Source organism: Mizuhopecten yessoensis, unplaced genomic scaffold (assembly GCF_002113885.1).
Source record: "Mizuhopecten yessoensis strain PY_sf001 unplaced genomic scaffold, ASM211388v2 scaffold11133, whole genome shotgun sequence".
NCBI classification, from domain to species: domain Eukaryota; kingdom Metazoa; phylum Mollusca; class Bivalvia; order Pectinida; family Pectinidae; genus Mizuhopecten; species Mizuhopecten yessoensis.
In genome coordinates, this window is record NW_018408896.1 from 469,133 (window position 1) to 495,633 (window position 26,501).

At 34.9% G+C, this 26,501-nt stretch overlaps 1 protein-coding gene across 1 annotated transcript in view; it reads right to left on the reverse strand.

Annotated features, from left to right (window-relative positions):
* Positions 1-251: 251 nt before the first annotated feature.
* LOC110466485 (cytoplasmic polyadenylation element-binding protein 2-like) overlaps positions 252-26,501 on the reverse strand; it is a 28,029-nt gene continuing 1,779 nt past the window's right edge. Inside the window, exons 2-8 of the mRNA XM_021523016.1 lie at positions 17,244-17,343; positions 15,880-16,047; positions 14,242-14,331; positions 4,390-4,508; positions 3,803-3,917; positions 2,495-2,676; positions 252-1,871 (exon numbers count right to left, since the gene is read on the reverse strand). Of these exons, the coding sequence (XP_021378691.1) occupies positions 1,644-1,871; positions 2,495-2,676; positions 3,803-3,917; positions 4,390-4,508; positions 14,242-14,331; positions 15,880-16,047; positions 17,244-17,343 (1,002 nt within the window). The 3' untranslated portion in view covers positions 252-1,643. The remainder of the gene's footprint in view (positions 1,872-2,494; positions 2,677-3,802; positions 3,918-4,389; positions 4,509-14,241; positions 14,332-15,879; positions 16,048-17,243; positions 17,344-26,501) is intronic.

Below are 26,501 nucleotides of genomic sequence, written 5' to 3' on the forward strand. Positions count from 1 at the left end.
GACAGGCTAGCTCCTCTTACACCCCCCTATATCGATGATATGCTGTAAGGTTATACACACCCGTCTTGTATAATGGGGGCGTGTTTACTTTCTCCTCCCAAAGACAGAGGTGGTTCTACTCATCCTGTACCATATTAGGTAAGCTAACATCTCCTTAATATATGGGCGATCAATTTCATTTTATTTTTTTTACATACTCCTAGAAGGAGTTAGTCTAATACCACTTGTGTAGAGGATTATAATTTTTGTATATACTATATACAGATGTAAGCATACTCTCAGAATGAGTAGTCTAACCCCTCATAGTTAGCCAAGCCAACCACCCTAACCCCTCATAGTTAGCCAAGCCAACCACCCTAACCCCTCATGGTTAGCCAAGCCAACCTCCCTAACCCCTCATGGCTAGCCAAGCCAACCACCCTAACCCCTCATAGTTAGCCAAGTCAACGACCCTAACCCCTCATGGTTAGCCAAGCCAACCATCCTAACCCCTCATGGTTAGCCAAGCCAACCACTCTAACCCCTCATAGTTAGCCAAGCCAACCACCCTAACCCCTCATGCTTAGCCAAGCCAACCACCCATCTAGTAGGAAAATTTCTATAAAGATGCTCACCCCTATACTGAAGGGCAGACTAAACCTCTGACTGCTTAACAGGGGCTGTGATTTTCTGACAGATTGTCTCCAGCCCTAGAACATACTCCCCTCTCTATGCAGATGGCCATGCCCATGTGCGTCTGGACTGGCTGCGTGAGACAAGTTGTCATTAATAAGTATAGTGCTAACAACATCAGTGTGGACATGTTGTCCACAAAAACATACAAAAATTGTAACCACAGCATACCTTTCTAACAGCAAATCAGTTGAAACTGACAGTTTTTCAACCACCTGCAAAAGTATGTTTATAGATGTATCTTACTCTTTACACAGACAATCTGCAAAGTGGCAAAATATAATTTCCAAATAAAAATATATTCTATTAAATAAGCAATATTTGAATAAATATGATACAAGGCAAATAAAAAAAGAGTTTGAAATCCCATAAACCATGGTAAAAGATTGAGAGAGACCTTACGACCCGATGAAAAGAGCAAATTCTACAACATACTTGATGATGTTGTGATGTTGTCGTGAACACAAGTTGAACAGCTTTTGGCAATACTGCTGTTCTGTACAGAACCAGACAACACACAATATAACTAAGAGCACTAGACATCTATAACCATACCTCTGCTAGGAGTTCAGGGCAAAGCTTATTACCCCTTGATCATGACTTCAAGTAAACACTTGTGGTCCTGTCAATTTGCCAGAGACAATCACAGTTTTGCAAGGAGACTGCATAAATATCAAATAACTATATCCACATAATGCTGTGGCAGTGCAGCACTGACGAAATCACAATACAATATTTGTAATAAATATATTAACTCTAAATTCTGACTAAAATAAAAAATATGGATAACAGAATATCTACAGATAAATATATAAATGTTGTTGTATCAAATGATCTCATAAATACTCCACATTTCAAAATCTAATCTGTTTCATCCCCTTTCCTCTAAATATTATAAATTAGCTTCACCAATTGGAACATTCCTCAATGAGGCATCTCTTCATTCTTCTCCAAAACATCCTGACCATGGCCTAACACCATCGAAACGGTACAGCTCTGGGTCGATCGGCGCCTTCTTTCACTAGTGGCTTATGAAATTCCCTTCCCGGCCGAGAGTGGATCTGGGCCCAACAGTGCTCACAGTAGTACTGTAAGCAGGTGACGTTTGCACAGAAGAACGGTGCAAACTTTCCTCCGCATCTGGCACCTTGGCACTCATCACACATTTGGTCGTCCAGCACGTACGGCTTAACCTCCACCTGTGATAACAAGATATAAAGAGTCTCAAATAATGACTTTGTATCCTGTAGGATAAGAAAAGAAAAGAAATCAGTCTTGTGGTATATCCTTTTGACAAAAATTGTATATTTATACAGTACCGAAAAACCAGGAACCCAAGATCCCCTTTTACTATTGCTGATGGCTGCAACAAGTTTCTCACAGGAAAAGTCACAGAATCTTAAAGAATTTTAACTATAACCATTTTCTTTCTTCAACAATCATCATTCATGAAACATTTATATATGTGCACTAAATTCCCACAGATTTTTATCACAAACTTATATCTTAAAAATAACGTTAACACTACCCTCGTCTCCTCTCTAATGAACGGGACACATTATCATCAATACTAGAATAATAAATCTGAAGTTGTGTAGTTGTTACTTTTACTTCCTTATCAAAATAAGTGATATAATTTACTTATACACATTGTATTAATATACATACCAGGTATACAGGTTTCTTATGTTGATATAGCAAAAGACGTTAGCATACAAAAAATATATAAAAATATTTTGTGGAAAGAGATATACAAGAGTGTTGGGTCCATGTTTCCTTTTTGATATATGTAAAATCATTGTTGTAGAAACTGTATATATACCCTTTTATCTATCTCGCCATGTTGGAGCTGGACAAATCTCGCACTGATAGCAGCAATGTAGCTCTGTTGATTAGAAAACGCCACTCGCCCTGCCCCCTTCGGATATTTCAGTTCTGGATCAGTGTCAATCCCTGCATAGCATACACCACCATATAACCGGTCCATTATCATGGCCAGCTCCACTGTAACAAACAAATCAGCATTGAATGTACAATGGAAAATAAGGCCAAGCTAACCTACCAATGCATTTGTATATTGCAATGTCCAGCTAATTGTGAAATCATACAACTATTTTATTACACAACTAGAGAGTTTAACTTTTCAGCAATGATTACAAGGATTTTTGTTACCATAACCATTATCATGACACCTAACATACCAGGGGTCTACATTAATACTAGTCTGCTAGTCCTGGACTAGTAGAAAGAGATATATAAGAGTGTTGGGTCCATGTTTCCTTTTTGATATATGTAAAATCATTGTTGTAGAAACTTTATATATACCCTTTTATCTATCTCGCCATGTTGGAGCTGGACAAATCTAACATACCAGGGGTCTACACCAATACTAGTCCGCTAGTCCTGGACTAGTAGATTTCAGCAAGGACTAATGAATCACCTAACCTAAATGGTCCTTTGGACTTGTGAAAAATATGATTATAAAATAAAAATATTTCTTTTTAAAATTTAGAAAACAGCTTAAAATAAGATATATTGCATGATAATTGTCAAAATTTTCCTACAGCTCCACCATATTTTTATGGCAATAATTATTTTATGTTCCCTGCAGTTGATTACTTTTGAAATTTCGTGCTGTAGATCGCGATGTTTCTTTAGGACGAAGGACTAGTAAATAATCTATTCAACTAGTCCTGTGGACTACCAAGCTAAAATAGTTAGTGTCTAACCCTGCATACATGTCACAGCAGTGAGTGGACTGCATGAGGTATGCAAAAAGTTCTGTGAGGTATTACTAATGTAGCATTTGACGGATCGAAGTAAAGTTACTTATGTAGCATTTGAGTAATGGTAGTTAAGTAGTTTTTCACTGACCTACAGTAGACATATAGTTTCTGTGAGAATTCATAATGAGTCAGGGGGTCACCATGTGACCTTCTTGACCAATGAATAAATAGCATCTTGTTAACATATCTAAACAATGCTTCCAGACTGCAAATTGCAGTCGTACATTTAGAAAAGTGCATTCAACTTGAAGAGCTGTATAACTTAGCCATAACTGAACAATGTTTTTCGACTATGGCAGCAAACATAGTAATGTAAATTTTCTGGGAGGGTCTTCTAAATATACCTGCTCTCAGTGGTCTAGGAACCCCTCCCACAAAAATAGTTTTCCTAGGGTCAAGTGGCTGAGACCCATCCATCACAAAGTCAGAATCACTTAAATTCCATGGCCGGATCTGAACCTGTAACATATCACAATGGCAAGGTAATGTGTGGGTTCACAGATCACACAAAATCTCTGCAAACAAAATCATCGCTAATTTATGAAACGGACGATGGAATTTTATCTTGCTTTCAAGAGATACTACCACAAAAAACATGAAAATAATGTAGAGGGAGAAAATGAAATACAAAAGATAATGTAGCTTATGATAAAGTTGTTCTGTAATTTTCGTGTTATCTCATATCCTCCTACTCAATTACAGTTTTGTGTGTGTGTGTGTGTCTTTTTGATGATATAGGGAAGAAAGAAGGATAACTAACATATTTTCTTCAGAATAAAGAAAAGGGTGCACACACTCACAGGGATATGGATACAGTAAGAGGTCTTGCATTAATTTTACAACTAATTTGATAAGTTACATTTTGAAATTTCTTAGTGTCCTTCAAATCTGTGAAAATCATTTTCAAATGTAGATTGAACCCTTTACTTACAGGTTTATCTTTCATTGTTGGGCTGGAAACACACCAGTACAATTTGTCGTCGTCTACAATACAGGACTCAATCAGAGCTTGGACCGACATCTCATCTTGGAACAGTAAAAAGCAGTAACCTGCAAATACACAAAGGGAAGCATTATTAAATATAAATGCTTACAGAAAATCAAAAGAATGGATATCTTTTATCTTGAAACAACAAATAAATTAATATTGGGGACATAGTCGATAAATTAGAAGAAAAAAACCTTGCAATTTTTGTCCAGAACTATGAACATTATTACCCTAATGTGCATTTTATTTTTAATTTCCTTTATTTTGATATGGTTTTACACTCAATAATTTGTACATATGTATTGGAGACTTGCTATCTAGGTGATTACAAAAAAAATAGTCCATATATATATTGACTAATCATATCATTCTTGCTTTTTGGATCTTTAGAAGAATTTGTTTTCACATGTTTACAAATTTGACCGCTGTGAACCTTTGAAGTGAGTCTAGGTAGTTCACTGAACAACTTTGGTAGCCTTCAGGCGAGTTACTTTGAACTTGATAGTCTAAGACCCATCCAAGCAAGATATGGAATATTCTAGACTATATGGATATCTGAATTTTCTTTTTAATATATTTTACCTATTTGGCTTAAAAAGGAAGTCAAGCTCAATTTTTTCAATAAATTTGATAGAAAGCAAGCAACAGGCAAAATACCATCACTTCAGGAATTATTGATTATGATCTTCAGAAGAAGTCATTTTAACTTTTAGCATACACAACCTTCTTGTGCCCTTGAGAGTGGGCCAAGAAAATGTATTTGAACTTTGAATTTGGTACCCACCCACACAGGCTACAGGCCAAGTATTAATCAATACACCGCTTTATAGAAAGATTGTTCAAAAAGAATTTGACACCAGATGCTGCACTTTCAAGTAAAATCACAGGCACTTTGTCCCAGGTGAGCTTACGATACTAATTAATTCCTAACATGTGTTGAATAACTGGTCAGTTTGGTGACACTGAACAAACTGTGTAAGATATCAGGTAATTTTATTAAACTGATGCATTGTCCCAACATCTGTTTCATATTGAATATGAAGCACACAGCACATTTCCCCCATGTCCTTCACAGATGACCTTGACCTAGCAGTGCAGATGTAATATGAAGTGACTCCATCACTGTATATTGATCTACCAAATTGCAGTGTTTAGCTGTATATTGTAGGCCTGATCCTTGGGGCCTAGAATCAATGCCTGCTTCCTCTGTCCACACTGAAGCTTTGTTCAAATTTGAAGTGAATCGTCAACACAAACACAAGTTATTGATCACATCATAACAGCTGGCCAATGAACACCTCAGTGCTTGGGAGGGGCTCAGGAATTCTAACACAATGCATGTAACATGTAGGAAAATATAGGCTGTGTATAACTGTTTGCTGGGGAAAACACAGGATTATAGCCACATGTAATATGTACAAATACATCAATATGCTGTAACACTCAGCCAATCGCAAGTGTAACAATATGTACATATATGCAAATTTATGCTGTATCACAGTTGATTTATATATGATTATAGCCATATATAAATGAACATATGTAAATAACAGTAAGTCTGGGTTAAACATATTCTGTCCGAATAAGGCAGGTTATAATGTACATAATAACCAATATTTTCTGACAAAGATATATATCTCTTTTACTGTACAAATATTAATGCCTATACTGCTTAATTAAGACAGATTTTATTGAACACATATTCTTTCTAGATTAAACATGTTTCATTGTACATGAATAGCCACATACACTCTCTGAATTAGATTTAGACAGGTTTCACTGTACATCAATAGTCACCTATACAGTATGGATTAGACAGGTTTTACTGTTCATGTATAGCCATATATACTGTCTGAATTAGACAGGTTTTACTGTACATGTATAGCCATATATACTGTCTTGATTAAACAGGTTTTTCTGTACATGTATAGTCACCTATACAGTCTGGATTAGACAGGTTTTACTGTACATATATTGCCATATATACTGTCTGGATTAGACAGGTTTAACTGTACAAGTATAGCAATATATACTGTCTTGATTAGACAGGTTTTTCTGTACATGTACAAGTCACCTTAACTGGCTGGATTAGACAGGTTTTACTGCAAATACATAGCAACATATACTTTCAGAAGTTTCTGGATTAGACAGGTTTTAATGCACATGACTATTATTCTGTCTGGACAAGACAGGTTTTATAATTCATGTGTAACCACCTTTACAGTCTGGATTAGACAGATTTTACTGTACATATATAGCCATATATACTGTCTGGATTAGACAAGGTTTTACTGTACATGTATAGCCAGCCACCTATACTGTCTGGATTAGACAGGTTTTACTGTACATATATAGCCACCTACACTGTCTGGATTAGACAGGTTTTACTGTACATATATAGTCACCTACACTGTCTGGATTAGACAGGTTTTACTGTACATGTATAGCCAGCCACCTACACTGTCTGGATTAGACAGGTTTTACTGTACATATATAGCCACCTACACTGTCTGGATTAGACAGGGTTTACTGTACATATATAGCCACCTACACTGTCTGGATTAGACAGGTTTTAGTGTACATATATAACCACATACACTGTCTGGATTAGACAGGTTTTACTGTACATATATAGCCACCTACACTGTCTAGAATAAACTGGTTCTAACGTTCTCACATTACACATACTAGATCTACATATATACAATGTACATGAACAGAAATCCATGTTCTAAAGTACAGAAATAACCACATACAGGTTATATTATAAGTACGTTTAACACACATAAAGGTGCCTACAGTTCTATCTTCCTAAACCTTAGAACTGACATTTATCTATTTCCAGGCACATAAATAATTCAATCTAGTTCCTGATTCGGGAATCTCCTCCCGATGATGAGTAAGTTCATTAATAAAGGAGTAATTGATTGAAAATTTCATGCCAAGTCTAGAGCTACAGCTATATATACATGTAGCATAGAGATCATCTGTATGAGGAAGATTGAGCCCGAGGCTACACCGAAATTATTAATTAACACTGATGTATTACAGTCAAACAGGTAAAATGATGATGTACATTGTACAATGTAACTGTCACATGTATAACACAGGGTTGATATCTCTGTGAATCACATGTGTCCTATCAGGTTTATATGTTATCATAGCGGGTATACAGTAGTACATCACTGTAATTGTCAGACCCATCCCCATTGATGGCACTAACTATACACACTTGATAATCAAGCCCAAAACACTTCAACTGCCAAATTCTTACTATCTGAAGTAATTATACCTGAATATGATCAGACCCTAAAAATAAACACTCCTCGTGTTACACGATAGTGTATATATAATATATTGTGTGGTATATAAACTTTCTACAGTAGACTCTTATAATTTGGCTTATAGACACGGTCATGATGCAAGAGCTGGGTACAATGACAGGAAATTCACCTTCCCTAAAGTTTCACAACACAATTCATCTGTATAATTGCTACCGAATAAAGAATCTCATTCTGACTTGGTTGCAGGGGGAAGTGCTCCATTACGATAGTGAGAGTATGGATTAGCAGTGCTATAAATAGACCTGAAGCAAGCACAAGAATGTTGGATGCTCAAAATCTATTTTTACATCAAACACCAGATCAGTTTTACATAGGGAAACAGATGTTATCACACAGAGAATAAAGGGAACTCTGGCCTGTAATCAAGGCTAGTATTGTCCACGCCATTAGGGCATTACAAACACATAATACAGCCATCAAAAGTCACCAAAGGCTATTCTCATCAATATGCCAATATACAGGATAATAGCAGCCAATGTGCTGAAGGTCCTTCAAGGCACATTCCAGTCAGAATTCTCCACTACCTTGTAGTCCATTACTTCATTGCAGTCGAATGTTATACACCAGCTACAGGTACATTGTAATTACTGTGTATGCATCATATCCATTCATTACACTTATCCTCCATAAAATGGCTCCTTCGGGATATCAAAATGATCCTTTACCCGATACCATTATACCCGTTCACAACACGTTTGGTATAATTTGTATCGATGGATAACAATAAATCCACTTAGTGTCTCTCTTTAACTGTTTTGGAGAATTCTAAAATCAATACTGAATCAGGCATAGAGGTGATATGTTTACATTACAGTAATTTGAATTGCAAAATTTGTCAGTTTTAAATTCTCAGCAGCGCAACAGCTGTAGTTATTAATACAGATTAAAAATACTGCTCATTTTTTATTTTATTTTTTTATTTTTCAGATTGTAAATATATCACTTGTAAAGACAAAGAGAAGATGCTTAGAAGCAAATTTGTATAAATATCAAGAACAAATTCTTCATCACTTGAGAGCATGACAATGCATAAAACTGTCTGTACTATCTATCAATCCACTTTCACTCCTAACTGCTGTGTATCTTATTTTCACATGGCTGATACTTGATGTTTTAAGCTGTGATGAGATTATTAAAAAGTCACAATGGTTATCAAATTCCCATATAATTCATTTTCAAATAAGTTTTCATAGCTATAGTGACGAAAGTGGGTTAACAAGATATCCTAGGGGATCTTGGCAATCACCGGTGTAGGACATGATTCTGAAGTAGAGGGGATAGAATTGTATATGATATTTTGCTTTCATGATGTTTTTATGATGATTCTGTGTGAATTAATTTTGAAAAGGAGGTCAGAACGACCTTGAGCTTAAAAAGTTTGTTTAACATTTGTACTACATCCAGAATAATATTATTGAAAAAATCAACGGTCGTTCAGCAACGTCATGTTCCATTGTTATGTAATGCTTAAATGGCACTGTTTGAGTTGCTATCTCTGTCATGCATGGTTTTATGAATTTTTATGGTAGTAAATGATAAAAATTCTATCAATGCCATCCGAGTATTTGAAAAACTGATAAACAAATAAATAATTCATCATTGACACATTCACAGGGCCTGCGTGTGACTGACATTCATTCATCAGTACATGTACCAATATGTTAAAGCTAGAAACAAAAAAGTATTTGTTTCTGTTTTTCTACTTACATTTACCTCCCATAATGTTTTCTATCTACCTAATTATACTGTCGCTTTCTATTTAACAAGTTAATAATTGTTTGTTATTATAAACTAAAAAGGATTTTCTATCTGCCTATCTACCCGACTTTTGAAATCTGAAACAGAAAACAAAGCTACTTTTTTTTGCCAGAGTGATAGAGTAAATTATCCTACTTTTTTATGAAAAGATAGAGGTCCTAAAGCAGGGAAACAGTTTATGGCCTGTTTGGTGTCATCAGTATAAGAGGAGGGTGCATAAGAAAACCCATTATTATCAGGGACCCTACATCTTTAGTTGCCTCCTATGATCATGCAGTCAGCATATAAACCTCTATACTGGGGAGAGAGAGAGACAGAATCTGTTGTGATGTGTAGTAAGCATTCTTACGTTCTATCACACATTCAAGCATGAACAGGTAGATAACAGTTTGTGCATTCTGTTGAAGCATGTGCCCATGAATCTTAATGAAATTCTCTTTCAACTGTGCAGTAGATATGGATATATAATGTACTTCGATAAGCCCAGAAGGTCAATAATCCATGAATGATAGATGAATGGTGAAATACTGGGGTTTCTGAACTTTAACCTTGGTCAAGCTATATGTGTGTACTAGTGGTGTACTGATAACCGGAAACATCGAATAAATCAAGCTTGACATGAGGTCGATTCGATAATCGATTGAGCACATGAAAGATCGATTTTGAAGCTTTGTCATGAAGAAGATCGTTTTTGTAGGATTGTCATGAAGAATTGAAATTCTTAATATACATAGTTGCTTTTCATGTTTAATCCAAAAATAAAACGTCCCTTTCACCCGTTCTTGTTTATTTGCTTGAATCATGCCGGCATTCAAGCGTGGTAGCTATAACGTCATTACATAATCAAGGTCAGTGCGGTGTTTTGTAGGTACGGCTAAATTTATAACTGACGAAATCCGGAGGTATGGCAAATGGCGGGCACCGGAATGAAAACACTTTCTTTTTTCAGCGAAGGGACAGTGGGACATAAACTTTACACCTGGGTTAATTTCACAATAATAAATGTCATATCAAGTACTTAACCCAAGATGCATAACCTGATTTGTTTGTGTTACAATCGCTATCATCATGACTCATTTGCAGGAGATAGGAAAAGGTATGTTCACTTCTCAAACGGTAACCTACCGGTCATTGTCAATATCTGAAGTATTTTTTCTCATCATATCTTAGATAAAGTTATTAGCCAAATATGATGTAGTTGTCCGATAATCGATCTTCAAAATCGGACCGATTCCGAGCACTAGTGTGTATTTCATAATATGCAACTTCTTTTGTTAAATCTGTGTATCAAGGGGTTATGTTACCAGAGCGACCATAGGCACTTGCTTGTAAAATGTTAAGCCACAGACGTCTATATCACAGAGGTACTGTTTGAACTTGGTTAAACTCTTGGAGGCTAGGTAATCTTGCACAAATATTTATATGATGGCTGATCAAAAATATGGCAGACCCGTATCCTCAATTATGTGAATGAACATATATTTGTTCACAATACAATCATGCAGAGTATTTCCTTCTGAATGGAAATATTTATTCACAAAAAAGTGTACTTTTGTATAATTGAGCTTATGTCACCTGAATAAATCTGATATGTCATAAAAAAAAGTAACAGAAAAAAAAGTAAGGGACAAAATCCAAACACATTTATAAACAAGTACATAAACTACATCTTTTCTTATATATACGTAGTCAAAAAACAATGTAAAATCATTTTTGTATATTCCTACACATATGGCAGATATCCAACTAACTAGGCTCATTTTCTGTATGAGATACCATAGGGCTGGAATGTCATCTGCACACCCAGAGAATACTGTGATAGGGAGATGAAATTGACTCTCCCTTCCCAATAGTATGATGGATCGGGTTCTACCTGGTAACTAACTGAGGTATAACATCCTGTATTATGACAAAGGTACACATGAACATGACCAGGATTATGTACTTAGGGCCCAGCCAGGCTGCTTGTCTTGCAGGATTTATGGGGTGCTGAAGCCACAGGATCTCGGTGTACAGATGTAGTCTCTAGATCTTCCTGAGTGAATAGGAACCAATCAATAAGGCCACAATCAATATAGCTAGCACACAGAGGTAACAGCCACTAGGCTCCTATTTCACCAGATGCTACCAATCATATACCCTTCCATAACTGGTGTCAGTGGTCAAATAGCACACAGCAATTAATATAACCAGATTCTTTAGCCAAAGCATTATGTGACAGTAATTATCCGCAATCGTTAATTGAGCAATTTTTATCAAGCGAAAAAGATTAAAAGATATTTTTAATTGCTTCATTCAAAGAGGGTTTTAATGAATAAATCAATTTCCGAGTTCTTCAATTATTGGGCTGTACTGTATAATAAAAGGCATAGATAGTATAACACATCGGGATTCTCCGAGAGTGCGCATCAATAATGCATTGTACTGCCAATCTTGGCCAGTATAGCTCAGTATACAGCTATATCCCTACTGCTGCATTGCAGACAGGAACATTTTCAATACAGTGTTATTGTTTCAGTTTTCTTGTAAAAAGGATCCACAAACTAAACACAAAAACAAACATTTCAATTCTAGGATATATAAAATATCTACTTATAGTCACAAGGGATTCAAATTTGTGAACAATAAATTGCAATGTCAAGATCTTGTTCATGTTTTAAACTTTTGAGTAGATACAAAAGAATTATAGAAAATATAATCCACCAGTTTGCTGAAAGTCAGTGCCTAATCCTTTATTGTTCTCATTAATGAAGTATGAAAAAGAAAAATTATTTATATAGAAAAAATAACAGGAACAAGTGTTACTTGTATTTAAGAGACTGTTACATTAAGTCTCGAAAACTTAAATTATAATTAAACATGAATAGTAAAAGATCATTCAAGGTCATTCATTTGGAAAAAAAACTGTGTAGTGCTTCATCAAAGCACGCTTCTGATCAAATTTCATCACCTTTTGGTCTTGGTTATTCCGAAAAAAACAGTCGAAAGATTTTAACATATCTGACACATGTGACCTTGAAAACAGATCAAGGTCATTAATTTGAACAATGTCTCTTCATACCTGGCATGCTACACACCAAACACCATGACCCTAGTAGGACAAGAACATTTATTTGAACTTCATCCCAGTATACTACAGGCTTTTGTAATCATATGCTTCTTGGTAATGTAGAAGAAATTGATTAAAACTTTTTAATAAATCTGACCACCCTGATCTTAAAAATGTCACATATTTGAACATGCTTTTGGCCAAATATCATGACCTAGACTTCTTTGGTTAGTCATAAGAAGTCACTTAAATATTTGATTTATTTGACCATTTTGACCTTGAAAGCAGGACAAGCTCAACAAAATGCTTGACCCCCTCTTTCCTTGCAAGTTGGCCGAGGTCATTTTCAACCTTCGGACCAGGTGTGCTAATTAAATCAGAATTTATAGTCATGAATATTTTAGGCAATCAATGGCCACAGCACAGCAATCATCTTGAATCCAGAAATATAAAAGTCAATACACTCGTTGTATACCTCCACAAAGCATGAACAACCTCATCCCAATACAGCTGCAGATAAAGTAAGAAATTTCTCAACCAATTGTAGCCATAACAAGCCATGTTGGATGTCGGGTAATTCATGTTCTTGGAGTGTAATTAGAACCCAGCAAGTAGTTTTGGGGATCTATTTACTTTTAAACACGATTGCATACAGAGGAATTGCGAAATTGAAACCTATATTACTAAAACGATTTTGTGAACTTTGGGCCTTAATGGCACTTAGGTCTTTTAGTCCAAAGCTAGGTAAGAAACTAATCCTACTACACTGTGTTATAATGCACTTTTCACATTTATTCCTTTGACATCTCCTCTACTTAATAACGTTTTTTAATGTTAAAAGAAGTGGAAATGAGGTGAGAATTGATGCAGCACAGGTTTTAAACTGTAAACGATCAAGAAGTAACTTGATAAAATATTCCCAATTGTCATTCTCTCCCAATTAAATCAGTTATAGAGATTCTGTTACACCTAACAATATTTACCCTAGAAAAGTACATTTTATTTAAATGTTTTTAGTAGTTTTTTTCTATATATTTCTGCATCCTTTGCAAAGTTTTCTTTGTCCTGTGACATTTAAAACATAAAATTATACAAAATTTCTCTGGGTTAATGGGGGGGAAAAAGTCAACATAATGTCTTTCTTTTTATTGTTCTATATAATGTCTTTCTTTTTATTGTTCTATCTAATGTCTTTCTTTTTATTGTTCTATCTAATGTCTTTCTTTTTATTGTTCTATATAATGTCTTTCTTTTTATTGTTCTATATAATGTCTTTCTTTTCATTAGTCAGTGTTTCTATTTCAATGTAAACTGACTTCAATGTAAACCTACATAAACAACGTCAGCTGACCATTTATATCATTTGCATTTCTCGAAATTATCAGATACCTTGGGATGTTTCTCACGCTGTTATCCCTCTCTGAGACACATCCTTAAATGACCTAAGTTGTTGATAGGACATTAAACTCTGTACAACCAACCAACCCTCTCTGGGAGTTTCCTAAGATGGACAAATAGCTCTGAGCAGGTCAAGAGGTTGACATACAATGTATGCTGGTCTAATTTTTTTTATCTCTGTGACAAATTATGGTCACTCCAATAGGACCTGAAGAATATTGCCTGAAGTTAACACTGTGCACCAACCTTTTGGAGGAAAGTATGACTTGCTCTCTGCCTTATGGGGCCAGTCAACAACCAGTGCACCAAATCTTCTAAAAGCTGCAGTAATTTCCTCTGAAAAACACATCAATGTAACAGTAAGCAATCCGCAAAACAGTATAAGCAGTACCACAAATGAGCACTGCCTTGTATTTACCCTTTTTATATCATTCTAACAACCAACTGTAAATACATGTACACTGTATACTGTACATTATTTCAATTTTGTTAAGTTGCAGTTGAAAATTAAGGGTTTTGTTGCTGAAAATCTGGGGTTCAAACTTTGTTTTCATGGAATTCCCCCCCCCCCCCACCCAGCATATCATACAAGGCTGGCCTTGGGTACACTAGTACTGCAAGATTCAGAATTACCGACCACCCCCCCAGCATATCGTACAAGGCTAGCCTTGGGTACACTAGTACTGTAAGATTCAGATTCAGAATTACACACACACACACCCCAAGCATATCGTACAAGGCTGGCCTTGGGTACACTAGTACTGCAAGATTCAGAATTACCGCCCCCCCCGCCCCCCCCAGCATATTGTACAAGGCTGGCCTTGGGTACACTAGTACTGTAAGATTCAGATTTAAAGCGTCCTGAACACCCTACAGACATGGTACCAGCAACATATGTTGAACCCTCAGCTTTGTGGTCAGTATATATACATAATGAAAGATTTCAGAGGCAGAAGTTTCCAAACTGCTATATATAAATGGACATTTTCCAGGCAAAAGGTGCCAAGACCCATTCATGAATATTTACACAAGTATAAACATTTACATAATACACACAAATAAGGCTTGCTACATATAAAAGTTGTCTTAATTCATTTCAGTCAGATACATAAAAAGTCTGCCTATAGTGGTTCGACTATAAACCTTTCACTTTCATTTTATCGATATGAAATACAACTAGTAGCTGTGTACACAATACTCTATAATAAACCAAATGGTTGGGTTTGTCTTTCACATCCAACCTGCATTAATTTATAGATCTATACATGTCATGATAACAGTTTTTGACATTTTGGTGTCGAGTCTCTGACTGCATTACATGGTGATTTTTTTATATTATGTATTGACCGACATATTTAGAACAAAATGTTCCTGATAAAAGGACATCAACATTAAATATAACTGCAAATAGAAGCCAACCCAATAAACAATGAAATTGTATCCAAACATAAAATTTTAGAGTATCAACATTGTATCAACATAAAGTGTATGGCCAGTAGTTACAATGTATAGGATATTGATGGATCAATTTATTCATGAACAAAGTCTTTTACATATTATTGTAATAACGTATAATGTACACATTTGATCCATATTCGAACTTCTCTTGCATATTTGCAGAACACACTTCTGATTTCATAAAATTTAGTTTCCCTTGTTTTCTAAAAACTTACAAAAGAGATAGGGGGCTGATCCAGACAGCTTATAAGTTGTACTTTAGTTTATTAATTACATGATTTCTTGAAACATTTTTAGGCTAATCCTTCATTGCTAAAATGGAGATATCCCACAACCCTTCTCCTCCCTTATACGATCGGTCTCTAGATCAACACATGTATTTCTAAGCATCAGTTTATATACATGTCCTGAAGGGAATAGCTTTACCTTCATCAATGTCAGGCGGCAGGCCCCCAACGAAAACTTTTCTTGAAAACCTCTCTATACGTTCCCCCTGGGAGCCAGGAGAGCCCTGCGAGCCCCCGTGAAATGACCCCCCAGACTGGTCTAGGCCATCCTCATCTAGTCCTTCTCCAAAACCAAATGTAGGTTTACCTGTAAACAAGATTGTTCTATTAGTATTACTTTAAATAATAGTTTATGTGTTGTATTCATGTATGAAGTTATAATGCATGCTAGATTAGCATGGGCTGGGGCCCTTGAAACTTTGAAATGTGTTGTCAGCATACAAACTGACAATAGATGATATCACGACCAGTGGAACTCTTCAAATAGGAGGGGATTAAACTGTACTCGCTGGGGCAACAGACAACATGACAGCGCCAAAACATTCAGATACGTATTTCCAAGAATTTCCATGTAATGAATTGGGTAATATTTTAAAGTCAAAATGTATCACCTAATCCAAATAAGAAAAATGGAGAGCTAGTACACCTATAATAGCAAGCAGACGAAAGAGGACGAAGCTAAAGCGTCACAGTTGTGACGGACCGTCAGCGGCGTACAGAGTATCGTGTTACCTTTATGTAAATGAAACGTCAGAAGGCTTGTTTTGGACAAACAATTTGATTAGAATGTCATCACTAAATGCATTTGAGGTGACCTCTATTCTTGTGAGTTATTTTTGTTGGTTCGATACAGTGAAGGTGGGGCATATTGTTTACAACACATGGAAGATTGTTTTGCCCCCGTATCCTCGCATTCTCTCGCGAGACTTGTGCATTTTCAACAAGAACTCTTTGAAGGGGAATAACTCGTGGATGGTTGCGATAACAAGTATTGTATCTATCCAATGATAAATGTATTTCTCTGCCTTAAGTGGCTTAATGAGCTAATACCATTTAAAAGACTAGAAGTACTTAAACAAAGGTTTTTAGATTCAATATGTACAATGTATCGTAAATAGTTTTAAAAAAACTATCAATTTTGAATGTTTTGAACAATGACTGCAAAACGTTGGTCCAAAAAAAAGACGAAAAGTACAGGGTAAAGAGACATACATTGTACACCAAAGGATCAATAATACACTGCTTTATTTTATACTGACATTGGGATCTTGAATAAATTGCATTCAATAATCAATAAGTTTTATATGATAGAGACTGGAAAAATTGCCAATTCTGAAATTAGATTGTATCATATAGTTCAGCCTAAGCTCAACTTTCATATTGAAACAATCCAGAATGGCTGCTAATTTATTGATGACGTAGGCAAGGAGGTGGGCAGTCTGTCTAATGAGACGCCGCCATGATTTACAGCGGGCCATCATATTACATGTACACATTACAAACCTTTGAGGGCTTCATTTGGATCACCAGTAGACCTCATGATATCTAAAAGCTGGGTCTCGAATGAGGAGAATCTCATGCTATCATATGAACCACTCCGATCCTGAAAAAAATACAAGCCATAAATATAAGTAAAATCAATAGCAGATGAGAGGACACTGGGGATATCTCTGATAATACTAGAACCCTGGAATCATGATGGGAAAGTCATTTCAAGGAGAGTTCAAGAAAATGATAGCTGTAATTCTGCAGCTCTACAAGGTCTGCATGCAGATCAATAAACATCAGCATCCATCTCTTTATTTTGGTGGTGGGGGGGTTAACAATATTAAAACATTTTGAACGAGATTTCTACTGAACAGAGAATTTCTAATTTAATTCTATTCCTGTCCCTTAAGAGTGGCAATACCCAGTAAGGTCACTAGAACCCTAAGAGAACCCTTCAACAGAAGAACCAACTTACACTACTCTTACCCCAGTACAGCATACTATTAATTACAGCTATTTCTGTATGAATAGTCACAAACAGTAAAACCAATCTGACTATGATTACTTGAAAATTGTTTACCATGGTATAGCAATTACTTAGACATCTTCAATACTAAGAAAAGGTATAAAGTATCATGCAATATTGGTTGTATTTCTGTAATTGGTATACTTGGCAATCAGTTGAACTTGAAGTACTGGAAATACAGTAGAACTGTACAGGTTGACACATTTTACAAACGATGAGCCAGGCCGCATTTGATTTTGTTTGAGGTGAGGTACATTTATGATAACACTTACAGCTAGTCTAAATTCAATTTTATAATATACTTCAAACAATTTGTTATTGTTTAGTTTTAAACAATTTAGAGTATTTGTTCAAGTTATTAAACCACTTGTAAAAGTATGTATTATGGTAAGTACTACATGTACAATACATACATGTCTGTATTGGAGGTGACTCCACGTCATAGTTCACAACAGTGATGGAAGGTGTTAATCAACTTATTAATTAACACTTAAAGGTATATTTAACTAACACTTCCGATGTTTCTGGAGAAGGAGCTAATAACAGGTCATTTTAAAGTTTCATCACACAGAAATGTCATAGCCTTGACGCAGAAGAATAATACTCCACCTAACCACATTATATAAATTCTGACAATTGCCTAACACAGGTGCCTTAGGAGAGACCCCCCCCCCCCCCCCCAAAAAAAAGGGAAAAGATAGAGCTCCAAAGGCAATGAATATCAATTTTGGTTTCTACCCCAGCCCAATATCAGACCAGAAAGTTTTCAAGTCGTCAGGTCACCCTTTGGATATAATAACCACAAAAACACTCATACAAGTCTAAAAAAAAAAAAAAAAATGAATTTGAAAAATGTATAGTATCATTATATGCTAATAAGCTTTGAAGTGAATCCAGATAATTAATCCAATTCTTCATTCCAATTAATACATAATTTACAAAAACAAATTATATATATACACCGCTTATCATGATCCTATATCAACAGAAAACGACTGCATATCTATATGACTACTACATATATATAACACTGCAGGTAGAACATGTGCACCTGATCAAGCTTTAAGCTATATATACACAGTATATGGTACATACATGAGAATATTGTGGTTTGTGATATATAGGTCATGTTTTCATACAATTGTATTCAGCTATCTGTCATGTAATTATATACAGAATGCATTGTACATGTAGATGTATTGGTCACACATTTAGATGTTATCAGCCATACAGTTGGTTTTATAGTACAAAGTGTACACGTTTTGTGTTTGGAATTTAGATAGTGATTTAAATCATCATATAGGAAAACTAATTTTCTTGATTAAGTTAAACAATCTTTACTTGACCGGACTTTCAGTTGTTTACCTACAACAAACTGAAAATTTCAATGTTCATGCCCCTCTGAACAAAATGTTCATCACATAGATCTATTACCTATAAACTCCTTGTTAAACTTTAATGTCCCATTCTTCCTGGTATAATTATCCTGATTAAAAAACTAACACTATATCCTGGGGATACTCCTGATCTTGGGAAATTAGCTATACATATGTAGGTAGACTAACCCCTACACAGGCAGTTAGCTATACATATGTAGGTAGACTAACCCTACACCGGCAGTTAGCTATAAATATGTAGGTAGACTTACCCTACACAGGAAGTTAGCTATACATATGTAGGTAGACTAACCCTACACCAGCAGTTAGCTATAAATATGTAGGTAGACTAACCCTACACAGGCAGTTAACTATACATATGTAGGTAGACTAACCCTACACAGGCAGTTATCTATACATATGTAGGTAAAACATATGTAGGTAGACTAACCCTACATAGGCAGTTAACTATACATATGTAGGTAGACTAACCCTACACAGGCAGTTAGCTTTAAATATGTAGGTAGACTAACCCTACACAGGCAGTTAACTATACATATGCAGGTAGACTAACCCTACACAGGCAGTTATCTATCCATATGTAGGTAGACTAACCCTACACAGGCAGTTAGCTTTAAATATGTAGGTAGACTAACCCTACACAGGCAGTTAGCTATACATATGTAGGTAGACTAACCCCACACAGGAAGTTAGCTATACATATGTAGGTAGACTAACCCCACACAGGCAGTTATTATTTAAGCTTGTATATTTTTTTATCGTAAGTCAATGAATGTTAAGACTGTAGTCTTGTACTTGTGTTTATTTTCGAATCCCCGTCGGATAACTATAAACAAATAATCACACTATAAAGAAAACTTTATCTTTCCTATACATGGCATGTCTTACTGTGTCATTTAAACAGTATTATAATCTGTATACGTTCCATTTAATTTCAGCAGGTACGCATACAATACACAGGTAATTTATTCCTAGTCAATACAATGGATGATTATTATACACTTTCCGATAACACAAATTGATATTGGGACTTTAATAAGCAGCCTCACAAAGAGGTTGTTATGCCTTTCACTTCCAGTCCAGTGTAGATAAGAAACCCTAGTATACAAGGAATTCCTGTTTTCGATATATTTCTAGTTCACCAATCCTCCAAAACAACATACTTGTTTCTGTGCCAACACAAAATTTCATCCCACAGTGCACAAATAAAAGGAAACACTTCAATCCGGAGCTGCTTGTAAGATGCATTAAATTACATCTTCACTATGTATACTTCACATCTTTTATTTTAACAAGTAACATATGTTGAAACCTGTTGCCAAATTTTGTAAGTGTGTTAACAAGTCATCAGTACTATGTTTCATATTCATAATTTAAAGTCTGTAGAGAAATATAGGATCTTACACGAGTTTCCATTTCATATGAGATTTATGAAAAGAGTCAAAGAATTTATCAATTTAGCGAGCCTCTGACCTAAAATGAAAAATTTGTGACACGTTTCATAAATTTCATATGAAATGAAAACGAGTGTAAAAAGACAATTTTCAAGCAACCTTGAAATGAAAAAAGTCACCATTTTGACTCGAGTGCGTTAGTCTGTGACATCATGTACTTTCCCCAGGCGTGACGTCACAATTGAAATAATTAAAACTTACAACCAATCACAGGGCTGATAGGTCTATTACATGGGTTAATACGCAAAAAATATGACATGGTTATATTCACTGGATCGCACAGTACATTATGTGATAAAACAACATACAAAATGGAGTATCAGGTCAGCAAATGTTAACTTAGTACTCCTGTACTCATGATCAGCCTGCATCTTGTTCAGTTGTTAGTCTGTATAATCCTTTATCTGCCAGGTCATTCATTTCTTAAAAATGTGAAAGTTGTTTGTCATAATGTACACTGTTTGTTTATATTTTCATACACGACTATTATAACTGTACAGAGATGCTGATCTTGATCATGTGACACAGTGACGAGACATTGTGTACGTCAGAACTCTAATTACCTAGAATACTCTAGATATTTTTCTAGAAGAACTTAAGTACTTTTCTAGAAGAACTGAATTACTTTGAAGTGATAATCCCTGTTCACTGAAGTATCCACAATATGATGCAATGTTCTAGAGTTTATCATTTCTACAATGGTATACTTTAACACATAGTTAACACATGTGGTGCTGCATGTTTTCTTATATCCCCAAATGAAAGAGAAAAAAGTACTTAAAACAACATTCCTGTACCAAAACAATGTATCCAAGCAATTAACACTTAACCTATCTAGGAAAAGAAGCATCTTAATATTTCCTCGTGAAGATTAAACCAGCAAATTTCATTTGTTTCCTGCAAATTAATTTAAACCAAGTATACAACTTTGAGAATACAACATTAAAACCGATCAGTTAATGGAGCTCTATAGCTACGTTACATACAGCATCTGTTTGGATCAATACAACATGGCCGCACCTTGGTTCAATTGTTCAAAGAAATAAATTTCATGTAAATATGGATATTTTAGTAAAGTGATACAGATTTGAACTCTGAAAGCACAGGTTTAGATTTCGTAGACTTGTACCATGGTTTCAGATGCATACGGTAATCCAAACCAGTCCTTTTAACGTCATGCTAATCCTCTATCACTTTGCATTTAAAATATCCATATTCAGATGAAATTCAACTCTTTGAACTGGTATTGGAAATCACTAAAAATTCATGATCGATCATCACTATTATTCAAACAAAATGGGTAATATACACAAAATGTATACCATGTGGTGGATACCTTTTACCTAGCTAGGTACACAGTATAGGCAGAAATGTTGATTGAATGTTTTTAGAAATTTATGAGTAAAATTGTTTTCAAAATCAGTTTTCAAGTCTGCCCTAACCACAATAACTCTTGAAGGTTTCATGTTATAGTCAAACTATGATTGATCATAGAAAACCATGATTGACTAGTCACAGTCGGAGGTAAAATTATTAATCAAACAACTCCATTTTGCTTGGTCTGTTGCAGTACAATGACAGAAATATGTGTAATCTACAGGAAATAAAACCTTCAAAAACTGGTGTGGAATTGCCATCAATCGCACCTGGGTGTGGCTATGTATTGATCCAAACTTAGGTCTACAGCCACAGATAGCTATAACTGACCATTCAGAAGTACCGGTTAAAAAACATTTAACTCTGTTACGGTGCGATCCATTTTTTATGAGGTTTTCCAATGGGACTATATGTGTAACATAATTTCTGTTTATGGGCATCAATTATATTGCCCCATATTTATTTTTGCTGTGTTCTTTGTATTGTTTGTAGTCACTGCTCATGATGCTAAATTGTATAGATGAAGAATACATTCAACAAGTTGTTGCCTGAACAGTAACATATATATCAGATCAGAAAGCTGCATTAACAAAACAACTATACAACATAACTGTTTGCAAAACTTACTAAAAAAATGGGACTTTATAAAATCTTACCTGACTGTACAACAATACATTTTTCTCATTTTCATTACATATGGATCAAAATTAATTTGCCACAAGTTTCCTACCAAACTAAAGCCTAATAAATATTTCACAGAAATTGCTACTTCCTGGTAGCCGAGCTGAATATTTGAAAACCAAATTTGAAAAGGGAATCTAATAATGTTCTATAAAATTAAAATAGCATTGTATAAAAATGATTTATCTCCATCTTGTACATGCTTCATACAGGTACAACTTATAAATAAGTAACTTTTTAAACAAACCTGTCTTTGTTCGAACTGATAGTGATATTGAGGTGTACATACATGTAAAAATGTTATCTATGATAGTCATAGTGATATATATCTTATCTACATAAAAGTTAATTGAAATGATGAAAGGTTTTTCAAACCTGCTTTAATTGTGCAATGTCAGACATGTTGCAAAACCATGCAGCCACAAAATTTCATAATAAATATAAGGTAGTCCGGATGATAAAGGCAGGTAATGGTATATGTACATCAAATGGAGATAAATTACATACAAAGTAAGCACACACTTGTCTATTATTCCGATCTTTAGTAGAACTAAATACTTTCAAGATTCTAAGTGCATCAATCATATTGCCACTTTGGGACTAATGGGATAGCATTGTATCATTATTTCTGACATCTGGATAAAATCTACAAGCTAGTAATGAATGAACACAAACATGTTTCAACTTGAGGATATGCTAGCCTACAGACTATAATATTTAACTGGACAAAGAATGTGGCAGAGGTGCTGACCCCATAATTGATAAATATTGTGATAAAAAGTTGTGAAAATTGACCAATCATAAGTTGTTCACACAATATCTTAATAAGTTGTTCACACAATATCTTAATATGTATACACCAACATTTAATTTTTGGAAATTCTGCATGTACACAGGAACTTTTCACTTTGCAGTGTTCTCGCTAAGTTTTTGAACAGGCAGTTGATTTTAAAAAATAGCTGGTTGAATGTGACATGTTCTATTATCACAAATTGTCCATTTCCTGTAAAATAGCTGGCTCAAAGTTGAGAAGCAACCGGCTTTTAACGAGAACACTGTTCAGGGATGGTAGTTTTATATAACTATTAAGTCATTATAAAAATGTTGTTTGTTGGCCCCTCCCTATCAATTGCAACATAACAAAACATAGCCTACTCAAATAATTTCATTGATATTTAATTGAATAATTTTTGCTATTTCCATAATTAGTTAATTACATTTTTGCAAATTCAATACTCATTTCAAGTAATTATTTATGATCTTTCTTAAAAAAAATACATTATTAAATTGACAAGATATTTTAATAGTGATATAGTGTGTGTTTGCAGAAGTAGTAATTATTTTCATCCATATTGTTTACTGTCAATTCATCAGTGATCAATTATTTCTATTGTACATTGCTAAAGTCAAAAGAACATCCTATCTCCCCTCCTACACCGAGATAATCCTGGATTGGGCCATTGACCCCACAAAATTGAAATTGACTGTTCCATGTTCCAATTTTCTTACATAGAATGGCCCCTCTTAATTTTGATATTGACCAGATATTGCTAAAAATGGCCGACAGCGTTCAAATTCCAGGATTTTTCGCTACTACATTCAAATTCAAATTCTTTATTTCATCGATTCTAAGGAAAATTTCATAATGTACATTCAAAATCAGCACAGACTGTAAGATACAATCAGCATATGGAATTTATAATTTAGATACAGGTGTTTTTATGAAGTAAGAGCTTGCAAATCAAGCTAGTTAGAAGCCAACATATTAGAATGTAGTAAACATGCATGATATATGAACTTACCCAGGTTAGTTAATTCTTTGATATTACTGGTTGATAATAATTTGATTTATTTAAAGACAGAGGGATTAACACGACAATAAAATTTAATATATAATTTACTTCTTAGTTCGCTGAAGGAGGGGCAATTTAGAATGAAGTGTAATTCGTCTTCTATATCATTTTTACAGAAAGGACAAAGCCTTAAATAATGAGGATTTTTTCTATGCCTTCCAGTTTCTATGTAAATATTGTGTGAAGACAGTCTTATTTTGACAATTGCTTTCTTAAGTACATGTACCTACGGTACTTCCTACCTACCCACCAACTATAGCTAGTGATGACAAATCTGAAATCGGTCCATTAATCAGATAAATCGGGGAGCTTCAGTCCACTAATAATCCATCAACATTCTGAATTCATTTTCTATTCATTTACTTCAAACTGTAGATTTTGTTTTCAACCTGAGGTGATCACAGACAATTTGGATCTCCGACAACATTAGAGTTTTACCCAATCAGCTGTTATAAGCAATACTCTTTAAGTTAACTATAATATCTGGCATCTGCACTTCACCTCGGCTGATTTTCAATTAAATTTGGACAATTAGGATGCCAACTCTTACTGTTGTGGTAATGGAGCAGGTCAAAATAATATATTAAAACCTTTCTTTGAATTTCACAGACAGAAAACAAATTTGAACAGAGCTGAACTAGCAAATGTTGGAGAATCTGAATTTGACCTACTGGTACTATATAACAACTTGGATGTTCCTGCTATGGTCAATAAAATGTGTTTTAAGTGTGTTTTTCCTCATATTTCAACAGTGACTTTGGTAAACCATTCAACAGAAACACATTGACGTCATTTGGTCTAGATCTTCAATAATAGATACTTGTTATTTAGTAACAAATTAATTGATTCTCAAAACTCATAAAGGATTTTTGAGATCATGATTATGATTAATCAACTAATTATCGGTCATAAACCGATCTGATCTATAGGTATACCCAATCATACGATGATATGATGGCCATGAGAAGGGATGTCCTATTAGTGGGTAGGCAGCATCGTTGTAGGGTAGTGCTGTAGTACAATATATGCCTACTGACCATGCTAAAGGTGGTACATGTTGTGGGTCCATGAACAAGACACTTTACCCTGATAGTTCTAGTCTGCCTAGCTGTACAAATAAGTTCCAGTAAGCTGGAAGTGGTCCTATTAAAGACTAGTGTCAATCCAGGAAACTGACAATGCTGTGAAAGTTAGCTCGACTCGGAATCATAAAGAATAACTATGCTAATTAAACAATTTCAAGAAATATAGCATGAAAGTTTTATTTCCTATTGTCACCGACTTTATTCCACATTTAGTGTGTTTTCCAGTTGGCCTTAATTATGAGCAAATATGCTAAAACAGTACACCTTTGTTATGAATATTATACATCACACTTATGTATACAGTGCTACTGGTTGGAGCTATATATTTTGATAGCCACTTACTGTTTTAATTAAAGAAATGTTATTTCATGGACACAACATAAATGTTACTTTTGTTATGCATGGTTAATAAATAATAGTATGAAACCCTGGTACGGGCAAGATTTTCAATTTGAGCGTCCCGTTAGAAATTTCCTACCTGTATATTATACATACCAGTCCTATGTAAATATTGTGAATGAGAAGTGTACATGTGGGTACAAAGGTACCCAACTTACTATGTAGTATATAGCTAGCTATTAGTATTTTTAGTGTTCATGGATGGTAGATATGCATTACTATATATTTATGTATTTTACGGCAATTATCAACTTTTACTCTTAATGGCCAGGAACACAGGGGGTTACATTTCAGGGCAGACAATTTTGCTTTAAGTGCAAAAACTATTTACTCTTATTACCCGGCAAGTACCTTCTGGAATAAATATCGAAATAATTGAATGGCTCGCTATTACTACCTGGTGGCATATATCTGATCATGTACATGCACACAATCCAACGCATTTAGTAAATTCTATGTTTTGATATGGATCGGTGAGCACAGTAGTGTATCTCGCCATCC